At 41.9% G+C, this 21,447-nt stretch overlaps 1 protein-coding gene across 1 annotated transcript in view; it reads left to right on the top strand.

The window, feature by feature from the left end:
• Positions 1-21,053, top strand: part of RPN2 (ribophorin II) — a 21,664-nt gene extending 611 nt beyond the window's left edge. The window contains exons 2-18 of the mRNA XM_010722343.1: positions 4-279; positions 2,133-2,228; positions 4,101-4,276; positions 5,104-5,179; positions 5,562-5,696; positions 7,645-7,821; positions 8,221-8,339; positions 8,742-8,847; positions 11,095-11,186; positions 12,077-12,191; positions 12,742-12,936; positions 13,463-13,549; positions 14,094-14,189; positions 15,350-15,425; positions 16,313-16,442; positions 18,631-18,716; positions 20,675-21,053. Coding sequence (XP_010720645.1) covers positions 4-279; positions 2,133-2,228; positions 4,101-4,276; positions 5,104-5,179; positions 5,562-5,696; positions 7,645-7,821; positions 8,221-8,339; positions 8,742-8,847; positions 11,095-11,186; positions 12,077-12,191; positions 12,742-12,936; positions 13,463-13,549; positions 14,094-14,189; positions 15,350-15,425; positions 16,313-16,442; positions 18,631-18,682 — 2,004 coding nt within the window. The 3' untranslated portion in view covers positions 18,683-18,716; positions 20,675-21,053. The remainder of the gene's footprint in view (positions 1-3; positions 280-2,132; positions 2,229-4,100; positions 4,277-5,103; positions 5,180-5,561; positions 5,697-7,644; positions 7,822-8,220; positions 8,340-8,741; positions 8,848-11,094; positions 11,187-12,076; positions 12,192-12,741; positions 12,937-13,462; positions 13,550-14,093; positions 14,190-15,349; positions 15,426-16,312; positions 16,443-18,630; positions 18,717-20,674) is intronic.
• The last annotated feature ends 394 nt before the right edge of the window (positions 21,054-21,447 follow it).

The raw sequence follows: 21,447 nt of genomic DNA on the forward strand, positions 1-21,447 counted from the left end.
GAGGCGAGGGCCGCGCGGGGTCGGGTCGCGCTGCGGGGTAACGCGGTGCTGACGAGATGTTCTGTCGGTTCTCTCTTCGCAGGCCGGCGGCTGTGCCTGTTGGCGGCCCTGCTGCTCCTCCTCGTCGGCGCTCAGGCCCTCGCTCCCAGCCACCACCTCACCGCGCAGGACCTGGCCCGACTGCGGGCGGCTCTGGAGCGGCCGTTCGCCGACCTGCAGGCCGCCTATCACTCCATCGTGGGTCTCCACAGGCTGGGGCTGAGCGTGGCGGACGAGAAGGTGGGTGTGCGGTGTGCCGTGGGGCTGGGCGGAGCCGTGGGGGTGATTCCGTTTCTCCAGTGGGCCGTGCTGCAGAGAAAACAACGCAGCCGGGTGTTGTTCGGTGTCAGAGCAACGCCTTGCGTGTCTGCGGTCTGAACAAAGTTGTTCCATCACTATCTGGGCCCACAGTGTTGCAGTTTGCTGGTTCAAAATGGCAGCCTCGGGGTTCGTTCACCCGCACTGTAAATACACCTTTCTGTGGCAGCAGTTTCTGCCTGTACACACTCACACTGCTGTCCTGTGAGATACAGTGTTCATTGCTTCATTTCAGATCCAGTGCCAAACTCAGCGAAGCCACTCGATTTTGCTGTTCTTCTTTACGAAATACATTTTTCTATGTGCAAGCCAAAAAAAAAAAAGGCTTGTGGCATCAGTGTGATGCTTACCAACTTTGATAATCTCACAGTTTTAAGCTTATCCCTTTTGAATGCTCTAGTTTGTTCCCGTGTTCTGGCTGAGGTGTATTGGATCATTAAGATTGGAAAAGACCTGTAATATCATCTAACCCAACCACCCATCTAGCATCAATATTGTCCATTAAGCTGTGTCGCTCAGTGCCACATCTCCATGGTTCCTGAACACCTCCAGGGTCAGTGACTCCCCCACCCCCCTGGGCTGCTGTGCCACTGCATCACCACTCTTTCAGAGAAGAAATGTTTCCTAATTTCCAACCTGAACCTCCAGCACAACTTGAGGCCATCAGCTCTTGTCCTATCTCTGTTAGCTGGGAGTGGAGGCCAGCCCTTACCTCACCACAGTCTCCTTTCAAGGAATTGTAAAGAGTTATGAGGTCTCTCCTGAGTAGAGTAAATAATCCCATTTCTCTCACTAACACCTAGCTGTGAACATAAGTTAGTTCCTCATAATTTCAACTAAGTTAGAGTTGTAAAACCATTCAGATATTATTTTTTTTTTCTCTTGGGATGTTGTGTATTTGTACCACAAACTCCTAACTGAGGTTTCTGAAGGTGCTTTGTTTCACCACGCTACATACCATGGTATGTTTGGTTATCTGTGGGCTTGTCTTGGAATTGCTACTTTACCTTTTGTCTGTGTGGCTGGGTTTTTTACTGGTTCCTACTTTTGACAAAGGTAACATAGCCTTTGCATTTGCAGGTAACCAGTCATTTCTTTTGTTCCTTAAAGTTTGTGTTGAGAATGACTTTTCTGGGCAGTGTACTTCTTCTCAGCATGAGACTGTTAAAGAGGTAAAAGTAGTAAAAATAAGCATAAGACTGCAACATAATATTCTTGTGTATCTGGAGCATTAAGATCCTGTCCCAGTTGTTAAGGCTTGCTCTTTTCTTGGATATTTTCTGATTAAAATAGGATGTTAATGATCCATGTAGTCAGTCAGTAAGGTGCTTGCTACATATCCACGAGCAGTCTCATTGCTTACCTTCATACTGTAACTGTTTATATGGTTTTTCTGTATGCTTTGAAATTCTTTATTCTGCATCCATAAGTTCATGTGTGATATACAGCTGGAAGGAATTTTTCCCACAGAATAACTGCTCATCAGTTCTCTATCCTCAAAGCTTTTATTTAGTAAAGGTGTATGGATCTTTTATTTTGATAGGTGTTCTACTCAAATTTTGTCTGACTGCAGCAGAGTTAATTTGAAATTCACCTCTCTTTAAACAGGAGCAGTGTTCTGCTGCATCACAAATACTGAAATTCTTTTGTTGTTTATTTTTTTTTTGATACAATAATACACATCAGTGTATGTGAACTTGTCTTTCAGAGTATAATTGAAAATTCTTCTTGGTGGCTTAGGACTGATGCATAATTTCAAATCTCTTCCTTTGCAGGCTGCATGCAATTTCATCAAATCCCACGTGGACTCCAGCAGTGTTGATTCCCTTTTCTATGCTGCACAGTCTATCCGGGTCCTGTCTGGTTGCGAGGTGAGTTTGGAGCCCTAACTTCTGAAGACAGGTGTTACCAAGTAAACAGTTACCTTAATATCTTTATTCATCCATTTTGTAAGCATAATTTCTATTTGACTTTCTCTTAGTGGGTTGTACTCTGTTATGTCTTAAGTAATTTACAAAGTGTCCCAGACATGGTAAAGTTCAGAGATATGAAGCAAGTATTTTTTCACTGCACCCCTGAGTACTTGATCCAATATTGTCTCCTCAGACACTTTCTGATATTTTAACAGGGTAGAAGAAGTTGCATCTCTCAGAAAGTAATGCTTCGTATTTATTTCCATGGGAACTATAGCAGATATAAAGAGAATAATAACACTGTTTAATAGAGCAAATTCTCAGCTACAAAACAAGATTTTGTGAACACAGTGACACCATTCGTTATCCATTTTCACCAGCAATGAATGAGAACCTGCACACTACACTCATCAAAACCTGCAGCCAGCAGAGATGCCCCACTGTTACTGTTGCCATTGCTGAAATGCACCACCCATTGCCTCACTGTGCTCACACCCACTGTTCGATCTCCATAAATGTTCAGCAAGTGTTGATGAATGTCAGTGGGTGCCATTTCTTCTGAATGGAGGAATTCAGTTCCACTTCTTTGTTCATACACACTCCCTTGTCAGATGCTGTTCTGTCAGACTGCCCCTCTGCTGCCATCAGTCACACAGAAATGTAAGAGAATGTTGGCTGGAAGGTACAGCTCCCACTGCCACGCACACCATCACTGTCTGGCTCTGATGTCATGGGCCAACATCATTAAACAGGAGGCATTACTTTTGGAGCAGCCTTCATAGTTGTTGTTTTTTAACCTTCTACTTTGAACATCATGCCCATCAGTAAATGACAAGACCAGGCCCAGCTGTAAAAAGTCATTTTTTGTTAAATCTGGTACATGTAAAATCTGCTTAAAATTACGCTACTTGCTGCATCTTCAGACGTGTCATCATTTCTCTGCCCTGAATGACATGGAGATCTAACAGGTTTTCTGTGCCTGGCTAATACCCACCAGGTAACTGAAACAATGTGTAAATGCCTTTAATATTCCCTTGTCTGTGTTTCACACTTGGTATCCTTTTGTTTTCTACTTCCTTTTTACCCACCTAATTCAGCTCTTTTCTGACCTTCTGCATGATGGTACTGGCTCTTTCAACCAATACACAGTGAATTAGTTACAGTCACACTTCTACACAAAAAATAGTTCTTCACAGAACTGATTGTTAGAACATGGATGGCTATGAATGCTCCCAGATACACCTCACATACTCAGCAAGATGTGCACATGAATGCAGAGCTGATCCTGCATGCAGCACAGCCAGCTTGTAGATAAGAGTGGTAATAGAGAAGCTTGGAGTGTCAGGTCTCTCTCAATGAAACATCAGTAGCTATGGAAAAAAAAAAGAGCCAGTGCATTTGAATAGGATTCACAAAAGCAGAATCACTCATATGGTCTTTGGAAAGATTGTAAGGTGTTGGAATGAAAGCCCAGTATTGAAACTCTGCAACAGTACACATACAGACCACACTTACTACATTGCAGTTGCTTTACATGTGCCTCACTTTTCATCAGTATCAGTGGGCGCTGCACAATTATGTGATGTAAGATGAAAAGCAGGTAGTAGGACGTTACCAGGATAAATCTGAAGCGTGGATTATCCTGACTAATTGAGAGTTGACAGCAGTGCTTAGGTACTTAATTAAACTGAAAGATAATGAGTGATAAATGTCTTTTTCCCCACAGCTTATAGTAGTTCACCTGTACTGTCCCAGGAGGAAGTCAGCTGGAAAGATAGAAAAGACTTGTTCTCAAGTGTGAATCAATGTATTCCCTGTACTCTCCCTCAGGTTACCATTTCAAATGAGACCAGGGAGCTGCTGCTTGCAGCTGTCAGTGAGGATTCTTCAATCAGCCAGATCTTCCATGCTGTTGGGGCCCTGAGTAGCTTTGGCCTTCCTTTAGCATCTCAGGAAGCACTTAGTGCTCTTACGGCTCGCCTCAGTAAAGAAGAAAATGTGCTGGCGTAAGTCTTTCAGACAGAAATGTTTCACTGTTTTGTGTGTATCTTCTGGTCAATTGGATTTTGCAGTACAGGGTATTTTAATGTTTGGTTTGGTAATCTGGTTGTAGTAGACCACACTGTATTTTCACTTGGGATATTTGTCCAGTTCATTATCAACTCTCTGGGAAAATATAGGAAGTGTGTTTTGGACTGTTCTCTGTGATGTTTCAGATGACCTAGTCTACTCAGTTTAGTTCAAGTATAATGGTCAGTGAGGATGATGCATACCTTTCTTTTAAAAAGATTCAAAACAAAACCCAGGCTTAGTTCTTGATTATTTAGAGTTGAGGTATGCTGGATGCTCTTCCTTAGACCTTTTTCTTTGTAGGCTGGGATGCATGTACAGTGAGGTGGAAGAAAATGTGCCAGTAAGCAGAAGGAGTCTTTGCAATTACTACCACAGGATTGTTGAAGTAACTTTTACTATGAGAGGAGAGAATAGAGCTCTTCTCAAAAGCTGGGGAAGAAAGGGAAACTTGTAACGGTGCGGCTTCTGAAGCCTCAGGAGCATGTTTGGAGGACTATGCAATGCAGAGATCAAAGTCTGGTTTCTTCTCTGCCTTTGAATCTATGAGTTTATTGCAAAGCTGATACAGCTAATGTGGCATTCTCTAATGAACTCTAAATTTCCAGTAAATCTCATCGTGTTCATTGCATGGGGTCAACTGAACTCATTAACGGCTACTTTACACATCATTTGGAATGGAGGCTGTAGTTGCTTTGATTTGAATGATGTATGACTTCTAAGGAACAAAAATCATACAGTTGTTTGTTTTTTATTGTTTCAGAACCATCCAGGCTTTGGAGACAGCATCTTACTTGTCTCAGCAGGCAGATTTAAGTGGCATTGTTGAAGAGATAGAGGTAGGGAGGCACTGGTCTCCAATTACTCTGGAATTTGTGCTAGATGACTGTAATACTAAAAGATGTGGTAATATGAAACACACAGTGAAAAGCCAATCTGGCTAATTCCTTTTCTGTATCATGTGAGTTGGCTTGGCTCTTAATTTCAAGCAGTTATTTCCCCTGAACTTCAGCTGTGTCACAGCGTGACACAAAGTCCATTGACTAAAATACAATTAAATTCAGTTAAGGCTGAAGGTATTTTTTCTTCCTGTTTCTAAATTATGTATAAAGTACTCCAATGAATCCACAACCAATATTCTTGATTTGGCACTGAACAGTACAGTTAAATTCTATGGATCTACTGGAATGCAGTTGAAGTAGAAATGGCTCTTTCTGTCAGGATCTTGTTGCTCGTCTGGATGACTTGGGTGGAGTTTATCTGCAGTTTGAAGAAGGAATTGAGACTACTGCACTGTTTGTTGCTGCTGCCTATAAGCTGTCAGACCACGTGGGAACAGAACCAGCGATGAAGGAGGTCTGTATTCTGCCTTTCCCTCCCTTGCACACTGTAGCTCACAAGAAGGATCTACCTGGTCATTGTTGTGCACCGCAGGTGTGTGGCATAACTGGGTAGGACTTCTACTGGAAAAAGTAATGAGCACACTTTGCAAAAAGGGCAATCAGTGTGAATGTTGAATAACAGAACATAGAAGGAAATTCCATCTTCAAGATCATAGGCTGAATTTGTGGGTTTTTTTTTCCCAAATGTACAGAAGGAAATTGCAAGTGAGGTCTAGTTTTCCTTTGTTGAGAGAAGCTGTTGGGGGAAAAAAAAACTCTTGTTTCAGAGTTTGTTCAGGTATTTGGCACTTTCCTAGTACTTGCAACATTTCAGAGCATTTCACAAATGTTATTTGCTTGTGATGAAATACAGACACCCTAATTAGTGGTGTCCAAAAGGGAGGCAACATTAGTACTGTACTTCTTCAGGAATCCAAAAACTTGCGTCTGTACTGAAATTGAAGATTGTTTGGAAATTCCTTTGGAGATTGATCAAGCTAGAAATTGTTATTTCAAGTTCTCTACCTGGTATTTTGTTTGTTTGTTTGTTTAACAAGTAAACCTTTTGATTGAGAATGGCAGCTCCCAAAAGTACAAGCCAAAGTGTCAGGATTGAGACAGATGCCAGTGTAAGGCGTCTGAGTTAACTGCTGGCTCTATTCCATGCTGCTGCCAGCAGACTAACTGCAAAGTAATTTTTGTAATGTCATCAAGGTGGTGATTCTGCTACACACAATTCTAACAGTCAGCATCCAAACAGTGTAAGAAAAGAGTAAAAAGACCAATTAAGGAAAATTGCTTAGTATTGATTCAGAATCGGGCTATCAGAAGCATTGTTGTTAGGACTTCAAAGCTTTATCTCCTATGAATGGTGGAAGTGCCCCATGATTTTTAAAGCAAATTTTGTGGCTTTTAACAGATTTTGTATGTGAAAAAAAGGGAACTATTTTTTTCTCAATTTAAATGTGTGTGTCAGTTGTTGGTTAATGTATGGAGCCATGCCATTCACTTCACATAAATGAAAAACCGTTTGCATTATGCAGGTTCTGTAGCATCTGTCTGAATGCTTTCTGTAATCATGTGCTGTGTTCGTGAGCACTAACGTACAAGCATGGCTGAACATTTGAGATGTAGTGGATTTTATTTAAAAAGTGTTCATTGTCTGTTAGTCATTAAATGTAACTACTGTTTTATTTGGGATTCTTTCATCCTTCTCATTTCTGGTTAGAAATTAGCCCACAATCCTCTGTTTGGATCAAAGTACAGGTAACCAAACCCTCATTTTCCATACTAGCAGGAAGTAATGGAAGAATCTGTGTAATACATGTAGTCTGCAGAGAGCAGTGCAGGTGCATTAACGCTACAAAGTCAGAGTGTTCCTAGTGAGATCTGTGCTCTCAGGGGTACTGCTTTAAAGCACAGCCTCTTAGCTTAAAGATGCTACTGTGCCCAAGGGGATAAGCTGTGTGGGCCTGGACTGGCTCCTTCTAGAGCCATTAGGATGTTTGCATCACCACTCCAAGGTTGTCTCAGTTTTACTGGTAACCAGAACATGTAGCTTAGCCCTTCTCAGCCATATGGAGGCAATTGAACTGCTCTTGGAGCCCTGCATCCAGCTGCATGAAGTCTGAATAGTTGAGCTGACAGCATCTTCCATTCTCAAACATGTAATCTGAAGAGGTAGATCTAAATTCTGGTTTTGTGCATTTTAGTACAATTAAAATGATTGTGGTTAGAACCTTCCAGCCAAAAATGTGACATTCAAAGGATAGCTAATTTTGGGCTACCTCATAACTTGAGCTATTTTAAAATCAAACAGGAGAAATTAAACAGTTTACATGAATGGTGTTTTTGATAATAGCATTTTACTGAGCCAGCTGCGGTAAGCTGCTGGTGCTAATGTGTGGTTTTTCTTTTTTCAGGATCAAATTATCCAGCTGATGAATGCCATTTTTAGCAAGAAAAATTTTGAGACACTCTCAGAAGCCTTCAGCATTGCTTGTGCCGCGGGTTCTCTATCCCACAACCGGTACCATCTGCCTGTGGTCATTGTCCCTGATGGTCCTGCAGCTGTGTCTCACCATCAGCCTGTACTTAGGGTAAGTCCTTATATGAAGACCTTAACTCATCTCTTGACTCAGTCTTTCGTCTTGTAGATGTGGGCAAACTGTGTAATGTGTAAGGTGATCCCTTTAACTGTAGGCTCCAGGACCCAGCCTGCTGTCAGTTTGGTGTTTTTGTACTTCTGTGAAGATTGTTAGAAACCTCTGCTTACCCAAGACTTAGCAGATGCTACCTTGAAAAAGCACACAGAAACCTTTAGAAGTCAGCTTTTTTACAAACATCAGCTTTCTCCACTGTGTTACAAGGGACTGAGTCAGTCTGGGACTCTGGGCAGGAGAGAAGCCTGGGTACATAATACAGAAAGGGGCAGTCTGTGCAGCTGCAGTCCTTGTGAGATGGTGGATTTCACAGAATTTCTTGTTTTGCTCTTTTAGCTTCACGTGACCAATGTTATGTCCAAGCCACTCACTGAAGCTTCTGTAAAGCTAGACTATGCCAAGTCTGCATCTACCAAAGCCACTGTCCTCCAGCAGACAGCATTTGCTCTGTCAGGGTAAGAACGTAATCTTATTCTGGAGTTGAGGGAAAATAAATGTTATTTAAACAGGATTGTATTTGCTTCTCTTTTATGCTTTTCTACCAGGTATATGCTTGTATGATGGAAAACTCCAAATGCTGTTGTTACATTTTGTTGACAGTGGATGACTGAGCACTATTGTGAGCTGAATTTCAGTTGGATAGGTCTTTTGATTGCAAAGTTGCAACATGCTCCTCGCTTTGAGGGAACTTTGAACACATTTTTCACCCCACACTAATTAGTTTTAGTTCTGTACAGCATTTCTGTTTGTCTGTTTAATAGATTTAGAGACATCTGGGTAGCAAGACATGTTACTTGTAGGCCACTCTGTTCATGTCCTAGAAGGTTCTTAACACTTTGCTTTTTTCTTAATTGTAGGGAGGTCTTTGAGCTGAACTTCATGAATGTCAAACCTGCAAGTGGATATTATGATTTCTCTATCAGTGTTGATGGAGATAACCGATTTATTGCTAACAAAGTTGAGGTGGGTGTGTGTTTGGGTGGCATTTCATTTTTGTGCTATTCAGTGAAACAGCTTTTTATTTGTCTGCTAAGAATGTTGCATGGCATTTTTAGCATGTATTTTTCTGGCACATGGATTGGATTTTGGCTCAGGATTATGACCAGTAACCAGATTAGTGTATGATCAAAAGAGATTTCTGTACACTTCAGGACTGACTTATCACTTAGATATTTGCTGATTTGACAGCGTGTGGACAGAGGCTGGTAGTGGAAGTGTTCTTGTAGCAGCCCATATTTTAAAGTAGCTATGCAAAAACAGTTACTAACAATGTTCTTCAGAGCATTCAGATCAGAACTTGTAAATCACAAGGCTTGGCTGGCGGCTGAGTGATTGTCTAGAGCTTGCCGATGTCTGGAAGTTAAGCATTTGGTGCCATCTGCCTGTGTGAGCTCTAGAGCTTTAGAAAAAGAGCCTTGCTGGTCTTTTGGCATCTCCTAACTGGGTATGAGTGAGCATCTCTCTAAAGAGGAGTCTTGTATTAAACGTTTGGTTTTACTTTCCTTCTCAAGTTGGATGATGGTGAGAAGCATGCGACCTCTGGCTGTTCATATACTCATTGTAGTGTCTACAGCTGCCATGTCCATTCCTAGGGTTAATTGTTGCTTTTAGTTGCCTACTTAAGGAAAAGATTAGCTTTTAAAGTCTTGCAACATCATCGGCATGGAGTAGAGGAAGACACTTACTTACAACTGCTGACCTTTACCATGTGTCAAATTGACGTTGTCATTGTAGTAGTAATGGCACTTAGGGGTGTCAAAAGGGGATTGATTGGCCCTGCTTAAGCTCGCTGCTGGCACGCAGAGGTACCAGTAGGAATGCATTAACGCTGGGGTGGCTTTGTGTGAGCCGCTTCTAATAAGACACATTGTTATGGGGGAGGACTGCTGGGGGAACTGCTTTTTTTTCCTTGCTGTTATTAGCATTAATTGTCCTTAATGCACCCGTCGTTTTTGACAGTAATGAGCTAAACCAGTGGGTTATTACTCCAGGCAGAGCCTGCATTTCCTGACATTAAAATATTTGAGAGATGTTTGTGTTCTGTTCAGTCAGAGGGGCTGTGTGCAGCAGCTCTGAGTTGCCTTCATGTAACTTTATTTTTTTAATGGTTATTTCATTAGTCCATCTTTCTTTGCTCCCACCTTGGAATGAAATATGGTTTTGTTACACTTAGTCTGAGTAGTCTGTATGTTAATGGATCCATTTTCAGTGCCAACTTCTTTATTAAATTACACCTTTCATTGTAAAGGAACGGTCAAAATTGTTGTGTTTGAAGTCAGACCTGAATAGTTTGGTGGGGGCTGTTTCACACGAGCAAACCAGCAGCAACAAATTGTAGTATATGTTGGAAAATATCTTGGCAATGAAACTAATTCTCCTGAGGAGCATTTGTAAGTTGTGAGAACAAATGTGCTAATTAAAAGTACACACTGTAGGAACTGCTTGTGTTTGAGAGGAGGTATGGAGTTGGCCAAACCCACTGCAGCTCACTGTCTGTGGTTTTGGGGCGGGAGGGGCAGGAAATCATTGCTCTGCCTGGGTTTGTAGAGCACTTAGCACAGAAGAGTTGTGATAAACGGCAGAGCCTTATTGGCTGCCGTGCACTAAATGATAAATAGCAAGCCTTCAGAGGCACAGTATTGAAAAAAAAAAACTGCAGATCTGCAGGAATGCTTTGGCTGTTGCCTGCTGGTAATAAAATAAAACCAACAGAAACCTTTTAGGCTTTAGGAGCCAACACAGGCATAGCTGGTTGCTGTCTGGAGACTTCCCTCATCTCAGGTTGCTGTCCAGGACACAATGCATGCATGTACACGTGCATGTACAACTTCATGTTGCATGTGATGCCAGATTTAATTGCTAGCTTCTGCTCGTTTAAGAGGAAAACTAGTTGGATGTGGATATTTGGATTGTTTCATTAAAAACAGTGCTCCAGGGGGAGCCAACTCCTGTATGACTGAGAATCAGCTGTCTTCAGAGGTGGCAGCTTGTGGAGGGGAAGGGAGTGGGCTGGGGTTAGTGACTGATGTAGGAGCTTTGCCAAAAGGGAATTTGCTGTAGATCTGCCTTTCTGGTTAGGTTCTGTCTTGGCTTAGTGAAGGATTCTTTGTGGGGAAGGGGACAGAAGAACTAGAGCTTCTGAAGTGAACGTGAACTCGACCATAATTAGTAGGAGTGGTCCCAGTAACTTTCTGTTGTGTTTTGTTGCAGCTGAAAGTAAAAGTGTCCACAGAAGTTGGGATTACTAATGTAGATCTTTCTACCGTGGATAAAGATCAGAGCATTGCACCAAAAACAACCAGGTAAAACACTTCGTTGTGTGACTCTTTAAGGGGCAATTCTGGCTCTAGACTGCAGGTCTTCTGAGCTTTACCTGCTTAAGCTAAATCAGGGAAATCTTGTTTTGGAATGCCAACAAAACTATACCAGTGCTATTTGCTATTCTTCTTAAACTGTTAAGCCCCAATTTGGGGGGGAGAATAGTGATTATTTTTATACAAGATTTCCTTAATGTTAAAATAAGTACTAAGAGAAACCAGACAAGCTTAATCTTCTGTTCCTCCGGTGTCGTCTCTCTGTAGCAAAACCAAGTTAAAATATTTGCTTTAATGTTTCTGTTATGATTGAGCTTTGTTAGAGAAGCTCTAACACAACACGTACAATGTACGTGGGGGGTTTGGTTATGTTGTGGCTAGGTTTACTTGAACTTTTAGCTGCTTTTTTGACTGCCATCAGTTAAAACATAATGGATGGAATTTACTTCATTTGCATAGCTTCGCTGAGGTCCTCTCTGCATTGATACAGCCTTCCTGTGCTGAAATCTGTGTGCTCTTCTGTGACACTGCCATCACATCTTGTAGCACAGCTTTGTTTAAATGAAACGTGGGGTGTAGGATTAGCAAAATTTTGTTCTTGTGTTTCTTTGAACTCTTCAGTGAACTAATGTTTTTTACATGAAAATATGCAAGATATGGAGCTCACAGGAATAATATGGAGGAATTTTGTTCCTTTTTTTATTATTCTTCAATTATGTCAGAACAGAAAGGCATACTAGTTGATCTGACTTTTCATTAAAATAGATCACTGGTGCCTGGTAGACTACAGTGCTGTTAGTGCAGCTTTGCACGCCTTGGTTTCACAGAACACCAGGCCTTCTTTTGGATGATCACCTCAATTCTGTTTGTTTTTTTAGGGTAGCTTACCCAGCCAAAGCCAAGGGCTCCTTCACCGCTGACAGCCACCAGAATTTTGCTCTATCCTTCCAGCTGATAGATGTGAACAGTGGAGCTGATCTCATTCCTCACCAGGTTGGAACAAATTCTTGTCATTACTGTGTCAGCACAGTGTTCCATTTTGTAGTATCTGAGATGACAGTTGCTCTTGGAAAGATTCAATAGGTTTCAAAAAGCCTTATGTTTTTGACATGGACTGTGGAAAAATTACTTGTCTTGGTAGGAGGGAGGTGGATTCAGCCCATTTGTTTTGTCTGCAAAATAAGTGTCGGCAGTTTGCACTGTAAAAGTACATTTCTGTCCTTTGGAATACAGATTGTTTGCTGAGAAAGTCCACGATTGTAGAGTTTATTTTTTAATATATAATTTTTTAAAAGAAAAGCAGATATGCACGCATTCCTCCTGTGTGTTGTTGTACTTACTCTCTCCGGTAGCATTCATTATACTGCCCTGTACCTCAGGTAGGCCTCTGGTCAGTGTTGATCCTGTGTTAATAGAATTATTTGAAGAGGTATTGTGCTTTACTGATTGTTAGGAGTAGAGACAGCAGGCCTCTCAGTTCGTTCCCCAATCTCTCGTTTCACACAGTGAGATATTCCAGCAATGTTCTAATCCTTCCTTTCAGACTTTTGTCCGACTTCACAACCAGAAGACTGGCCAGGAGGTAGTTTTTGTTGCAGAACCAGATAGCAAGAATGTATACAAGTTTGAACTGGATACCTCTGAAAGGAAGACTGAATTTGACTCCGCCTCTGGTACCTATACTCTGTACTTGATAATTGGAGATGCCACTCTGGAAAATCCAATCCTGTGGAATGTGGTACGTAGCTGGAAGTGTGGTGATGTGGTTCTGAGATGACTGACAGCCTAGCAGGAGGATTTTGTACAGATTTGGAATTTAAAAAAAAAAAACTCGGATGTTTTTGTTGTTGTAGTGAAACAAAAACTTTTTGGCCACTTTTGGACTCTGAGGTTTGCTGTTTAAGTTTTCAAACTCCAACTGAGCTTCAGAGTGGGTTTTAAATAAATGTTTATTTCTTCACAGCATACATTAGAAACTTGAGAGTGTTTGTGACTGATTATAAGTTCACAGCAAACACTTCAATGCTTAGGCTTTCTGTGCTTGCTGTGCTGGAAATAAGTCCAGCTTCTAGCAATGTTACTACTTCTGTTCAGAAAAAGTTTCTTTTTCAACTCTGGAGGCTTTTTTGTAGATTCGTTTAAGACAAAATCACTCAGTGTATGGTTGCCATGATTGGCAAACTGGCAGCAGTAATGTAGTAGGTTTTAGAAAACTTAAAAAAAAAAAAAATTAAAGTTCCTGAAGTTATGTGATTTCATTTTAGGCTGATGTTGTGATTAAATTCCCAGAAGAAGATGTGCCATCCACAGTCCAGTCCAAGAACCTCTTTGTTCCCAAGCCTGAAATTAAGGTACAGTCAAAACCAAAAGCCATGTGCAGAGACTGGAGGGAGGGGGCTAATCCTACTTTAGTTTATCTAGTCTTTGTTCCCATTATAACTTTGTTTTGATTAGTAATCTCCCACAGAAGCATTAATTGTGTAAGTAATGTAATTAAAGAAAAAAGATTTACTACTTAATGGAAAGAAATGCTTTGCAGTCCTCTGCTTTATGAATAAGCTATGTGTCCTACCAGGAGAGACCAACTGTTGTCAATGAGAAGACTCAAACAAGAGAGGTAGAGCAGATAGTAGGTGCCACAGAAAGCTTTCTGCATCATTCTGAACACTTGTGCTGATGACGAGTTAACCACTGCTTCTGTGAGTGTGAGGAAAAGTTAACTGAGTAAGACTGCAATAGATGCTACTTTAAAGAGTTGTGCTTTGCCAGCAGAGGAATGCTTATCATCCAGAACAACACCTACCAGACAGCAGCAGGGCTGCAGCCAGTCCTCCTTGGAGCTGAGAGGGTGCTCTGTTGAATACCTTTTAACCAGCTGAGTTTGTTTGTTTGCAGCACCTCTTCAGGGAACCTGAGAAGAGGCCTCCCACTGTGGTATCTAACACATTCACAGCCCTGATTCTCTCACCACTGCTCTTGCTGCTCATTCTGGTGAGTGAACTGAGCCACAGAACAAGGACAAATTTTCCCATTCAGTCTAAAGTCACTTTGAAAGTTGACCATCTGAACTTTATAACTCCTGGCTAGTTATAATCAGCACAGCACTGCTGCAGTAATAGCTAGCAAGTGTCTGTGCAGAATGTTGGTTTGTTTTGTCTATAACTGTTTTTTCAAGTTCATAGTCAAAAGAGAAAAATACTGCTGCCACTTAGAAGTGGGGTTTCTCCAGTGTGGTTCTTCTAGTCATGTTGAATAATGGTGGGCAGATAAGTTATAACTAACATCAGGCTTCTACAGGAGAGAAGCAGTGATTCTGTCTTGCACTTAACATAACCATCACAAAATCTGTGTTACTTAATCCCATCAGCCTGATTCCCATTTGTAGGCTTAATTGGTATTTGTCTATTGATAGTTGAAACATCTAGCTCTATTTCAACTGCATCAATTCAGTGTTTTGTACTTGATGTGTATCTCAAATCTCATCTAGTCAAGTTAAATTACACTGTATTTGGAGGGTAAACCTGATACCTTACTTGCTTTGCAGTGATTTCCCTTTAGCTATTCTCAGTGAAAGTTGGCATTCAAATAGTCATGTCCACTGCTCTCTGCAGTTAGCAGAACACGTGCTGATGACAAACCACTTCAGTGAGGAATTTCACTGCTACCATCTTTCTCCATCTTTCATGCCTTTCTCTTCCATTTGCTAAAAACTGAAGTTGTTCTTATGAAGAAAGATCTTGCACCTGTAGGTGGTCTTTTGCTCTGTCCAAAACTTGAATGTTTCCTTTTTTTGCATTTTTTTGGTTGTTGTTGTTAATTGAAATTATTTCAGCTGGAAATAAATGACATTATTTATTTTTTCTGGAAAACATAGATTTGGAATAATGCCCTCTCGTTGCTTTAAGAAAGATAAGTGAGGAACTGCCTTTGCAGACTTAAGCAGTAGGAGAAGTTTCCGCTGAAGGAGCTCAACAGTACTGTCTTTGACAAAATTACTGTCCTCTGTACCAGAAAACAATGTGCTTCTGTAGAGAATACTCTATATTCATTGAAGAACTTAAGTATCTTTCAAGACTGTTTCCTTTATGTTTAAAATAAAAGCTTGTGTTTACAAGGACTGTTTATTCAGGTTTTCTTTCTTTTCATTTCAGTGGATAAAGATTGGTGCCAACATCTCCAACTTCAGCTTTGCTCCCAGCACTATTGTTTTCCACATGGGACATGCTGGTAAGTGTCAGAGGCTTTCTGCTATGTTTGACCTTCTCACCTGGGAGTTACAGATGTGAGCCATGTTGGTAAATGGGCTTGCAGCCTATTAACTATAATGACATAATAGCATAACGTTTGTTCTCTTGTTTTCATCTGCCTTCCTGCTTTTCATGATTGTTAATATGATGATAAATCTGTCTTGGCCATCAGCTTATAACAACGGTCATTATCTGGGCTCCTCTCACAACTGTTCATCAGTACTTAATAGAACTTCTGATTTCCAGAGGTCACACTTTTGTTATTGCATGTTTAGCCTTTGTAAGTAGAGTTTCTGTAGGGATTGAAACATGTGGGACTGTTGTCTACATCTTTTCTTTTACAGTGCTTTCTGTGAAAATCTTCTTAGGCTGGACCAGGTTTTGTCATCAGTTTTATTGTACTTTGGGTCACATAGTTATTTACTGTCTTGGTAGACTCTCAGAAACACAGCAGGTCGGGAGAGCTGGATCTACTGCTTTCCATATGACAACATTCTGCTTAATCCAAGCCAGTTTCCTTGAAAGCTTTATAAGCTCTTAAAAGTGAGCAAAGGTTAATATCCTCTGTTACAGTCCAGAATATCCTCCATCTTTTAATAGCCTCCAAAGTCTGTAATATGTCCATAATTATGTCACCGGAGGATTTGGTGCAAGCTGTCAGTGTCACATTTTTCTAAAATATGGAAACCCAGATGCCTTCTTCTCCTGGCAGTTATACATACATAGTCCTTAAATCTGTCCCTTTGGAGCTTCAGAGACAAGTTAGAAACCAAGTGCTTAGGTGTGGCAGTACAAGAATCGTTCTGGGAATAGCTAATGGTCTTTCTTTGTAGTACAGTTTCAACTCTGGACTCTCTTTTTTCACAGCAATGTTGGGACTTATGTATGTCTACTGGACTCAGCTCAACATGTTCCAAACTCTGAAGTACTTGGCCATTTTGGGTGGTGTCACGTTCCTGGCAGGCAATAGGATGCTGGCTCAGAAAGCAGTAAAACGGTAAGCCAGGCTTAGATGCATTAGTGGGAGCTGCTTTTAAATTTGCAGGGAGGAGAACACATCAGTGTATATCAGTAACTGATACAGTGACGAGCATTGCTTTTAGTTCTTCAGTCTTGGATGGGGGGACTCTTATGCCTGTTTTCAAGTTAACCCCTAGAATGAACAGATTAGGGCAATGAGGTGCTCCTTCAGAGCAGATGGGCTGTGTGTCTTCTTGCTGATGTGGTCAGACACATGGAAAAAGCAATGAGAGAAAGCATATACACCATGACATGGGGAAACCCACTTCTGGCCAGATGTTCCCTGACACAACTGCTTCACTTAGTTATGTACCAAGTTTTGATAACATTAGATAATTCCAGCTGATAAAAATGCAGAAAATCTATGCTCCTATACAACTGTGCTTGTGAGGTACGTTTTAAGAGGAGGAAAGTAAGTTGTGGATTATCTTACTGCTGTCTTCTAGCTGAAGCAGAATTAGAAAAGAGAGGCAGCTGCTTTTTGAGGGATTGTAATACAGACAAAGTGCAACACACAAGGAACAACATGGAAAATTCTGACGAACGTTAAGGATGCAGAATTCATTGAAGGTGGACAGAGACTGGAAAGGAGGATTTAAAGAGATTGTAAAACCTTTATTTCCCTGGAGATGTTCAGAACTTGGCTGGATATGACCTTGAACAATCTGCTTCAGCTTTAAAGTTAGCTCTGTTTTGAGCTCACAGTTGGAGCGAGTAATCTCCGCAGGTTTGTTCCAACTTAAATATTCTATGATTCTGTAATAAATGCACTCAGGTATCTACATCAAGCAGTGTGAAACACCAGCCAGCCCTGGGCAAGATTTCTCTACAACTAGAGGTTGTAGATCTAGCCCAGTGCGGTTTTGTTCCTAGGCTGTGCAACCCTGCTAAAGACAGGGCTGCTGCTACTGGGACCTGTGCCATAGCAGCTCTGTGTCACTGAGTTGTACTGTGCACACCTGGGTGGGTACTGCAAGCATGGTACAGCAATGCCTTGCCCAGTATGGACAGTCTTTGTGTGGATGCTTCACCTTTGTGCCCTGTGCCACACTAGGCAGCCTGCAGTCTGGTTGCTGATCCAAGCTTCCAATACAGTGTGTTAAACAGAAGTTGGACTCCTAGCTCTCCTGCACTTCTGCCACATGGAGTTTCCACGTGAGATCTAACTTTTAGCACTTTTGCACTAATACAGAATTTGGATTCGAAGATGATCTCATGACCTGCTTTGCCATCAAGCCTGTGCTTTTCTTGCTTCCTCTTTTTCAGCCATTAGAACTCTTTATCCTTGCACACCTATTTGCATAAATAGCCCTGAACTCATATTTTTGTTACACTTGACAAGAGGACAAGAACAGTTTAAAAAAAAAAAAAAAGTAAAGATAAACAAAAAAAGCACAGCAACAACAACAAAACCTCACAAACACAGAAGAGTAGAATTTTCAGGGGTTTCGTGTTGGTACGTTGCCTTTCAAACATCTCTACTTGCATGGCTATAGCAGGGGGGACAATTGTAATTAGCTCTCTACGTGCTGTCCTTTCAGCTGTCTCAGACTTGCTCCCTTGAATGCCCAGCCCTCTGCAGTATGGCACATTCTCTTGTTTAATAATGTTTCACTTTTAATTTAACGGATAACAATAAAATCATTATTAACAACAGATTTCTTAGCATACAGATAAATACAAAGTTTACTTCTAAGTGTCTTAGCTCAACCAGGGCTTCTGTTAGCACTAAATGCTGGTGGTTGGTTCCTACTTCAAAACACTGCAGGGGGTGTCTCTGTGCTTTTTCACTGTACGTGACATGAATCTGTGACCACAATGACAGATTTGAAAGTAGAACCTGTACCTTAGGCTAAAGTTAAACCCTTTGTACATGACTTTAAAGTTCCAAAAGACGACTTTTTGTTAATGTGCAGCAGGTCTGGCTCAGATGTTAAGTGCACTGATAATTAACTCGATAGCACTTGGAGGCAAAGCTGCTGTTCCACTATGGAAAATGCAGGTAGGGGTTGGAGGGAACTGTATATAAACCATATTTTTTCAGAAGTTACCAGAAGGCCTGGTTTTGCTCTTTGCATTTCTATCATTGGCTCTGGTTCCCAGAGCAGAGCTGCTTTCCTTCTTCCTGTCTTCTCTGAACCTTTCTTCCTCTCTCCTTTTGGCAGGATCGCTGCAGAGCAGAGCAGTAGGTTGGCAAAGTATAGAACGCTGCGGTAAAAAGGGGTTTTGCTAGTGACCAACTCTTCTAGAAGTAAGGGTCTTCTTGGAATTTGCCTTTCTTGGGCGTGCTGTCTGCTTCATTTCACTTCATTCCTCATTTCTTGCACAAAAAGGTACCTGAGCTGAAGCTGCCTCCTTTCGGCGTTGTTCATTTGGCTTTAAATCAGTCCTTGGGTGTCCTTGGCTACACCTGGGTTTGCATACTAGCAGTGTATGTCCTTGAAGACTCGGTGGTCTTCATGTGATTCCTTAATAATCTCGTCTTGTGGTGATATGTGCATGTTAATATGGTGGGTGTAGAAATAACATAGTTCAAGCAATACTGTTCCTGTAAATAATTAGCAGTGTTGGCTAGAGGAGAACATAATGAAGGCAGCTCGTATCTGAGCCTTTCCCACCCTGCTGTGGGTACTCCTACCCCACCTGCAGTATCCTGGCTGTTCAGCTGCTAGGCACTCTGACTGCTGGTGGAGTTAAATTAGGTCCTTGCTCGGCTGGCAAGCACTCTGTGTGCAACAGAAGCCAGGTCAGCACAGTCTCATTCAGCTGAGGACACAATCCAGGATTCACCCTTCAATTAGACTGAACTGGTCATGATGGCTCAGTCAGTGGCAGCAGCAGCAGCAGCAGCAGCCAGCTCCCCACGAATGAATACAAGCATCCAATAGGATCTCCATTAGCACGTGCTAGTGTAAAGCCCTTCATTTCCTTTGAATCTGACCAGGTAAGGTCCTGCTTTCTTACATCCATAGTGTGATGGGGGGCAGATCTACTGCCACTCTGCATGTTGCCCATTTTGTGTGTGTGGCTTCATTTCTTATTAACACATTATTTTATAAAGGGGAAGGGAGAGAGCATGTGGGACAGACAAGTCCAGGGGCCAGAATTACTACAGAATGTGCTGGTACTGGTGCACCTCGTCAGCACCCACTCTCTCATGTTCCTAGCCAGCACTCCAGGCATACACACAGCACATTGAACAGAGCTCTGTTTTGTGGTGCAAAGCAAAACAGTGTGGGTGGCTGCATCTCAGAAACCGTGTGCGCTGTGCTATAAGCTCCTTTTTGCACATCAGATAGCATGGAGGATGGCTTCAGGAAAATTACCTATAGACTATTAGCGTTGTATCCCATAGGAAAAACAGCCTGGCACCACCTCTGCTCTCCCTGGAGTGTTTAGAGGTATAATAGCAGCAAACAGTTTCTGACAGGTTACTGGAGGTGCATGTCACTTGTCACTGTGTTCTGGTTGCTGGATGCTTCTCTTTTTACCACAGCTTAGAGCCAGTGATTTTCAGCTTTAGTGGCCCGTTGCCAAATACTTAGGAAGTGTGTTCTCCACAGCTTGCAAATTTTCTGCTTCTCAGCTGGGTATTTTAACTCCTTTATTCCCTGTGGGCTATGAGTAATCCTGGAAGATCTTGGAAATAACTTATCCACAAACCATAATTGCTGCCATGTGCAGTCACAAGCACTTCTCACTGCTGGGTTTCTGATGCCCCAGATATGTCAGTTAAGACTGTATTGCTACCAGCATCTGGGGTTGGACTGTGCACCCAGCTACGCCTGTAGCTGTCTGCTTGAAAGGGAGAAGGACGCTAAAAAGCTGGGCTCACTGTGCCCACATTGTTGGAGATCTTTCCTTTGTGTTTACCAGCTGGTTGCAATTGGATATAATGGTCCTGTTGAAAGTGGAGGAGTGGTACAGCGGCTGCAGGCTACTTTGCAATCAGCCCTGCTTTTTTTGTCCAGTTTTGTGTTTTTTCAAGGCTCATTTGTTCCTTTTGCACCAGAAATTGACCTTCATTTTTACCTAAACGTTTCCATACTACTTGTATTAATTCCTCAGTTATGTTGCAGTACTGGTTTTATCACTCACCTCTCAGAGAAGCTTCCTTTGAGAGAGAAAAAGGGGTCTGGGGGCACTTGTACTGTGTAAAGAAGTGCTTTGTTGCCTAGGAGAGCTAATTGTTTGGGTTTCCCTTTCCAGGACACACTAGCACCAGAAGAATGGAAGAAATGGGGAAAAACAGAGCAAATGCCTTCAGAAGTGAAGAAGTAATTGAAAGAGCAGAAGAATGAAAGCAGAAGCAGATTTTTTTATATATATATATTAAGTCAAGAGGGTTCCAGTTAAATTTTTTTTTTAATCTTGATTTTTTTCACTGTTGTGTTCATGCTACTTGAGTGTTTTTCATATGAAACCAGAAAGTCCTTTCTTCCTTGCATCCCTTCCCCCTTCTCTGCTCTTAGAATGTTTTAATTTCTTTTTGAAAAAGAAGAAAAAGGAAAAGATAACTCTGCCTTTCCCCAGGTGCCCTCTCCTCATACTAAACAATTTGTGAATAAAGAGGAAGGAACGGTCCTGAGCTTTGTTTTGACTGTTTCAGAGTCTCTGGTTGGAAGTTGGGCTCACATGAACAGAGCTTTTTCTGGTGGGTAATTTTTGTGTATTAGTCACTGTGGTGAGGAGCTTCCTGTTCTTTTCTGTCCTTTCCCAGAGGTACACGTTTATCTGGGGACACTTCCCACTCCTGCCTGTCCTTTGTGATGCTTTCATCTGCATTTCTCTGCTAACCAGCGTTCTCTGACTCAGGATGGAGCCGGGCCCGGCCACATGGAGCTGCCAGGTGCTCCCAGCTCAAACAGGAGGAGTCCCTGGGGCTGTCCTTGTGGGCTGCACGTCTGGCTGTGTCTGCCCCAGCAGGTCTGGGGAATCCTTCTCACTCACATTTATTGTAACGCTGAACTTTGAAGTTGCAT

Source organism: Meleagris gallopavo, chromosome 22, assembly GCF_000146605.3.
Source record: "Meleagris gallopavo isolate NT-WF06-2002-E0010 breed Aviagen turkey brand Nicholas breeding stock chromosome 22, Turkey_5.1, whole genome shotgun sequence".
Classification (NCBI taxonomy): domain Eukaryota; kingdom Metazoa; phylum Chordata; class Aves; order Galliformes; family Phasianidae; genus Meleagris; species Meleagris gallopavo.